This window comes from Sinocyclocheilus anshuiensis, unplaced genomic scaffold (genome assembly GCF_001515605.1).
Source record: "Sinocyclocheilus anshuiensis isolate Anshui unplaced genomic scaffold, SAMN03320099.WGS_v1.1 scaffold1075, whole genome shotgun sequence".
Classification (NCBI taxonomy): domain Eukaryota; kingdom Metazoa; phylum Chordata; class Actinopteri; order Cypriniformes; family Cyprinidae; genus Sinocyclocheilus; species Sinocyclocheilus anshuiensis.
The window spans coordinates 553709-560624 of record NW_015544163.1 but is presented as its reverse complement, the minus strand read 5'-3'; the positions used below and the strand labels follow the sequence as shown (position 1 = coordinate 560624).

General features: G+C 40.0%; 1 protein-coding gene across 1 annotated transcript; it reads right to left on the bottom strand.

Annotated features, from left to right (window-relative positions):
- Positions 1-307: 307 nt before the first annotated feature.
- On the bottom strand, positions 308-6665 carry LOC107695690 (chromobox protein homolog 2-like). The gene is made up of 5 exons (XM_016495695.1): positions 6450-6665; positions 6327-6370; positions 3959-4024; positions 2296-2365; positions 308-2199 (listed from the first exon to the last, which is right to left on the bottom strand). The coding sequence occupies exons 1-5, from the start codon at positions 6531-6533 to the stop codon at positions 865-867; spliced, it is 1599 nt and encodes a 532-aa protein (XP_016351181.1). The 5' UTR covers positions 6534-6665; the 3' UTR covers positions 308-864.
- Positions 6666-6916: the final 251 nt, after the last annotated feature.

Genomic DNA, 6916 nt, shown 5'->3' with positions numbered 1-6916 from the left:
AATGATTTCTGAAGGATCATGTGACACTGAAGACTGGAGTAATGATGCTGAAAATTCAGCTTTGAATCACCGGAATAAATTACATTTTAAAATATATTCACATAGAAAACAGTTATTTTAAATTGTAATATTTCTAAATGTTGCTGTTGTTTACTGCATTTTTTTGGTCAAATAAATGCAGCCTTAGTGAGCATAAGAAATGCCTTTGCTGTCATTCTTGCACCCGATTATATACACATTCATATTCTGAACTGTACGTTCAAATCAAAACAGACAATGATGAATTTTGTATAAAAAGAATCTTTACTGTATGTTTCAGCATTTCACCTACCAACAAAAACCAATGAGAAATAATAATAAATAAACAGAACTGTTGTGTAGTATAAAAGATGCCAACATTCATTTTAGAAGGGAAAAAAACCGTTATAATAGTTATCAGGCAGAAAGAGGACAGCTTTAAAAACAGGTACCTTAAAATACGTGATCTGAGATTCAGTTTTAACGCATTTTGGATACATTTGTTCTGATCTGGTGACTTTCTTTACTAATACTGTACTCAGAATCAACATCAAGAGAACATGAAACCATCCCTGAAGTGGAAACCAAGACAAACGGCCAATTATTTGCTCAGTAACATATTTATGCTTAATATCTATGCTTAACTGAGATTATAAAGGTATCTGATTGAGCGGGTCTTTAGGCATTCGTCTTCTCTAAGAACTTCAAAACTGACCAAATAAAACAGTCCGATTTTGAGTTAAAACAAGTAAAATCCAAAGATGGAGAAGCACCAAACAGTTCCTTTGATTCCTTTGAAACTTCTCCCGATTATCACAGAGTGGCTGCAGTTCCAGTTGTCGACATTCAATAATTGCGGATGCTAAAAAACCCAACGCTGGTGGGCGACTCCTTCACCGTTACAGTGACTAGGTTTGCAGTGACGTCGGTGACAAACACGTGTTCGATCAGGTTCCGTGTCGGCCTCCAGTCCTGACCCGCCTGCACCGAGATGGCCAAGTCACGGTTGTCGCTCGGAAATGAGGAATCGTGGTCAGAATCCGAGCTGCTTCCCTCTTCTCCAGTGCTCAACTCGCTCAGGGTCTTGCTTGGTTTCCCTGCATCTTTAGAAGAGGATCTGTCTTGCGCTGGTTGATCTCGGCCCTCGGTCGTCTGAGTGAGTATCTTGTCCACTCTACCTTGATTGTTTTTCCCAAGTCTTTCGGACAAATCGTCCGCTTTGGATTTATCCCGTTGCGGACTCTTAAGGACTTGTTGACTGGTTGGGAACTTACTTGGGACATTCGGTGCAGGACTCTGCTCGTGTCTTGCGTTAAACCCAGAACTTTTTCTACTAGGATTGGCGGTACCCTTCAAGTAGGAACCGTCATTTGTGGAGGTCCCGTTACCCTGCGTCATTTTGTTGATGCTCTGCAGGTTGAGAGCTTGAAGGCTGGAGGGAGTTTTAAGAGAGGAAAATGAGCTCGATGGGGATTTCTGTAGAGATTCTGATCTTTGAAGTAGAGTCTGATCTGAGGCCTTCGGGACATTCGGAGAGAGTTGTGGACATGTCTGTCCATTGCTGCTGTGCAGATTCAACGCAGCCACTCCTGGAGATTTGCACGTGGGTGTTTTGGGATCGACTCCTCCGCTGCTCATATCTGAGACCGAGAGCTTAAAATCCGAAGCGGTTTTGGTTTGTGGCAGCCGACTTAATTTAGTAGGCAACGAGGCCAATCCGACAGAGCGTCCCAAGGAACTTAAAGAGTTCTTCTGGGTAAATGAACCTCTATTCTGCAGTGCCATCGGCTCCCTTCCAGAGTTTCGGTTCAACCCGGTGTAGGTGAAGCTTGCAGGCATGAGTGGTTTCTTTATGCTCCCTCGGAGCTCTGAGTCTCTGGAAATGGGCTTGAGCATCTTCCGAGGACCTTTGGCTTGACGCTGCGCCTTAAGCTCCGGAGGAAGCGCTTTCCTCCCTCTCTTCTTCTTCGGTGGTTCTGGCTTGGCAACCACGATCTGGGCTTTCTTCTGAGGGACCGGGTGGTGCTCTCGTGGACGAGGACTCGGTTTTGGATTCCTGTCATTGTCATCTTCATCATTGTCATCATCTGAAGAAAAGGAAGAAGACGAGGAAGACGATGAACCAGAAGACAAGGACGATGAGGACGAGCTGCTTGATTTGGATACCACTGGAATGGTTTCCTGAGAAATTAACATATAGAAAATGGTGAGAACATAATGTGTGGTTCAAGTTGGTTTTTCTCACTAGATGTCTGGCATTTTTTGTGGCATACTTACCAATATTTTTCTGGGTCGTCCACGAGGCCGTTTCCCCTTATTGCGGATCAAGAGTTCCCGCTCCTGCTCCCTAAGAATGACAAAACATTTGAGAAAAATGACAAAAAAAAGCAGTGACTAGCAATGCTTCATTTCAATTGTGTAAATCATACAGTCCTTGCTATCATTCAATTTTATTATATATGACTATTACTTTGGTATTAAAGAGGTGGTTGATTATGATTTCACCTTTTTTACTTTAGTTAGTGTGTGATGTTGCTGTTGGAGCATTAACAACATCTGCAAAGTTACGACGCTCAAAGTTCAATGTAAAGCGTTTTAAAGAAATTGCTGTTTAAGGACTACAAAAAAGGCTGGAATGGACTACAGTGAGCTTCTTCCTGGATTTGACACATCACTAACCCCGATGTAACGAATTACAACACACTGGGCCAGCTACCCAATCTGAGCCCATTGCGTATTTCTGAGGAAGGGGCTTCATAGAACCAGGAACTAAACAGACCGTTTTGACGAGAACAGAAACAGCGGAGTAGAATAAAGGTGAAATACGTGAAATCTTAATCCCGTGCGAATCGGCCATGTCTGTAATTTGTAAAGTAAAAATTCCCCAGCAAATAACCTACCATATTTCGCAGAACACCGAGGTCCTGTGATAATATTAGTCCTGTGCGAATTGGCATCTCTGTGATTTGGCGGGTCGTATATCAATTTTCGGGTTTTTTGTTTCCTATGAGCCTTTTTATCCATCTTTCGCGAAGAATGGATCTGCGCTGGAGTGTTTGATAGTATTTTGGGTGCTGTCATATCGTTACACCATACAATTTGCATAAAGAGAAAGCTGAAAAGGTTTTGAGGTTAATGTGTTACAAATAAATCAAGCATAAAGCTTGAGACATTATTTTAACCTGGTGAAATGTAAATGACACAGGGCACGAAACTGTAAATTTATTTATTTTTTTTAAAATACATCTAACCGGACCATAGAACGGGATTCTTAAAGCCTTGACATCGTATCTGGGAGATAAGTCAGTAACTTCGAGTGAAATCACAGGTTTCGCTTATCCCGTGCGAATGCACCACACGAAATTCAGATGTGGGGGGGGGGGGTAATTTCAAAATCACACAAGGTACCCAGATAATGATAATCCCGTGCGAATAGGGCTTTTGTTTTTGGCAGATGTGTTAGCAAAAAGTGGTGTTTCCTACGAAAAGCATAATTTGTACTCCAGACATGATTGATTTCTCAAATAAAGAAATATTTATTTGGCGAACAATAAAACAGGAGAAAAATTCCCATGTACTTACAATGAAGGATGGATTCAGAGTCATATTTAGAAAATACTACCAAATACCAAAAATGTAGTTTCTCAAGTGATCCAAGTCTCATTTTCACACCCATCCTTCATAAACTGTGAACCCAAATGTGAAACGCTGACAGAAAACTCTAAAACTAGTTCCCGTTGAAAATATTAACGATGTTTGATTTTGAGTCAGGCTGCAGAGGAACTCGTGAGCCTGGACACGTCTGCAGCCCCTGAATGGCTCTGTGAATGGAGACCCATTTACGCTCTCCCAAGCGTTGCAGCCCATATTGTTTGCACATGGGGAAGGGGGCGTTGCTCTCACACACAGGCCTACTCATCCAATGAGAGAAATCTCTTACCTCTTGTTAAACGCAGCCAATAGTCTCGGGTCAAGAAGGTTTTCCTGAGGTTCCCAACTGTTATGCCTGAAACACAGACACTAGCTTCTTTAGCATGCGAGTAGATGACAAATAACTTGCTCATGAAGTTTTGAATTTAGCATCAAAAAGATGGCTATGTACAAGGGAAAGTCTATAACTCTTATTTCTTTCAAGTTTGACAAGTTTTAAGTTTTTAAAGTACATATAATTAATATATTCTTGCAAATAATATGAATCATATGCACATATAAAATGGCATGTATAATAGTTGAAAATACAGCATGTCACACCACAAGATGCTGCTTAGACTAAATCAGCATAACCAAGCATGCAAAACAAGCTATTTGTGTACCACCCCTTGAATATCGTTTGGATAGCAATTTTGCATCTACTACTGTAAATGTAAAAAGAAGGGATGTGGAGTTGAATTGGACTTCAGGCGCAGCCTGGTTGGCGTTATATAGCAAAGAAAAAATAGATAAGATGACAGTTTACTTAAAAGGGCACTTCAAAGAGTCTGGGCCGTCTGGATTTCATTTAACACACAAAAAAGTAGTGATCTATCAAAACAGACGCCCTTAACCCACCATTACTCAAAATCAACATGAAACGCCATTCATTTTACTTCCATAACTACTACTGCTACTTCCAGCAGGAAAATAATGCAGGACATGGCTTGATTTTATCCATCAGGAATTCATTTTATGGTGAAAAGTGACAGGTGGTTAAAACGTAAGAGGTGAAGCTATGAAGATAGACATTTTTGAAAAATGTGCATGGATTCATTCATATGGAAGCCCGTTTCCACCATGTGATAAATAAAAAAGGTAATTGCAACTTTTTTTCTAGGATTTCGGAGTTTACATATCGCAAATCTATTTTTTTAGTTTCAGCCAGAGGATAAAAAAATAGAATAAATTAAAAAAAAGGTAATTGAGACTTTTTATCTCACAATTCTTACTTTAAGAAAAAGTCAGGATATCAAGATATAAATTCAGAATTTGGACTTTATTTCTCACAATTGTGACTTTCTTTTTTAAGTTTACATTCGGTATTTCTGACTTTTTTTCTTGGAAATCTAAGTTTATGTCTCACAATTTTGTTTATTTTTGCTTCCGCCACAGGATGAAAAAAATATATATAAAAAAGGTAATTGCGACTTTTTATCTCACAATTCAGACTTTTCCTCACAATTGCAAGTTATGTCATAATTTGGACTCTCTTCCTAAGAACTGCAAGTTTATATCTCACATTTTTCTTTCTGAATTGCGAGATAAAAAGTCGAAATGACCTTTATTTATTCATTTTCTTTACCATGTGATGGATACATCAATCACAACAGACCAGGAAAATGCGTTACGAACCTCACTTACATCCATTCATAATATTTTAAATGTGCATTACGGAAACAAAAATGTACTAAATGTTTTACAGGCTATTATGAAATATATCAAATGTTCAACAAGACATCGCCTCTAGTCCCTCAATTTAAACATCTAGAGCATTCTAGACATAATACCCTGAGTTCTGGCCAGTTTCTGATTTTGGTTGAACAAGTAATAATATCAATAAAAAAAATAGATGAGATAAATAATCAATGAAGCAGATGGAAGCGCGCGGGAGGTGTGGCTCGTGTGATTGACAGCTCAAGTGCCCATAGACGGGGCAAAAAGGGGGCGACAATGTAACAGGGGGCATTAAGGGGGGTTGGGGGGCAGCTGGAGTTTTTAATGAAAGAAAAAAAGTAGAAACAAACCACGCGCTGCGAATTCTACAAACTGCTTGCTTTACAAAAGAACAAACTGTTACAAAGTAACAAAAAGCGTTCTAAAACTGATACAATGATACTGACCCAGCATTAGGCAATTCCTGACCTCAATATATGATGTTTATCACCGAAAATAATAACTAAAAACATATTAATAACAACACTAAAATGTTTTCCTCACATGCTTTACGTTTGTTTCTGTCGGTTTTACTTCACCAATTGCGATTGGACAGTCGAACAAAAAATAAAAACAACTTGATGTAAAGACACAGCAAACGTAATTTGGAAGACAAAGAGAAATGCAGAAAAAGAGGCAAAGGCGAACTGCTCCGATGCAGTGCGATCAAGTGGAGAGCAGTGGACGCGAAATTAAACACGCAACACGCTGTTGTTGTTGTTTTCATTGTTTCTCTCGCGCTCCCTTCCTCGAGATTCACATTCAAGGGTGTTTACAGGCAAAAAGCGTTGCATTGGCGAACTACCAGTCTATACGATGCGCATATATATCGCCTATATGGTCTACATTTATACACACTTACATACATAATAAAGGCAGTATATGTATCAGTTCTCACTTACTTGGACGACCATCCTCTCCACTTGACCATATACTCCAGTTTGCCCTGTGGAAATCAAACACGCGTTGAGGATCGCGCACGCATTCGGATTCAGTGTGTGTGTGTTTGTGTGCGTGTTTGTTACCTTCCTCAGGCGTTTGTTGAGGATACACTCGGCATCAAAGACCTGCTCTCCCACCGCGCTCAGCTCCTCCATGACTGTTCTCATCTCATTCTCATCTCACTCTCAGTGAACTGAACGTGCGTGTGTGTGCGCGAGAGAGGGAGCGCTGAGCAGGACAGAAGGCAAGGGGGCGGATACGCAAACGCGCAGCACGCGCAATGGCCCTCGGAGGACACCGTCCAGGTGACGTCACACATTTTGATAAGAATGTGAGTTTTTGGTGGACAGCATGTTGATGTGAAATGATATATAATAATCTGACTTTGTTGTAATTGTATTATTTTGCACAAACATAAATGAGTTCGATTTACAGACATAAGTAAAAGACATCTGTGCTGAATTATAGGCCAGTTTAAATTTGTGTTATTCACTTTAGTACAGAATTTTCACTCTTTTTACTCAAAAACAAGACATTAACATAAATCAAA

Excerpts from the sequence above, each read along its gene's own strand:
- LOC107695690 (XM_016495695.1), bottom strand. The coding sequence starts at position 6,533 with ATGAGAACAGTCATGGAGGAGCTGAGCGCGGTGGGAGAGCAGGTCTTT. Across the intron at positions 6,371-6,449 it reads TCAACAAACGCCTGAGGAAG|GGCAAACTGGAGTATATGGT; the intron begins GTAACAAACACG and ends TGATTTCCACAG. Across the intron at positions 2,200-2,295 it reads GACGACCCAGAAAAATATTG|GAAACCATTCCAGTGGTATC; the intron begins GTAAGTATGCCA and ends TTAATTTCTCAG.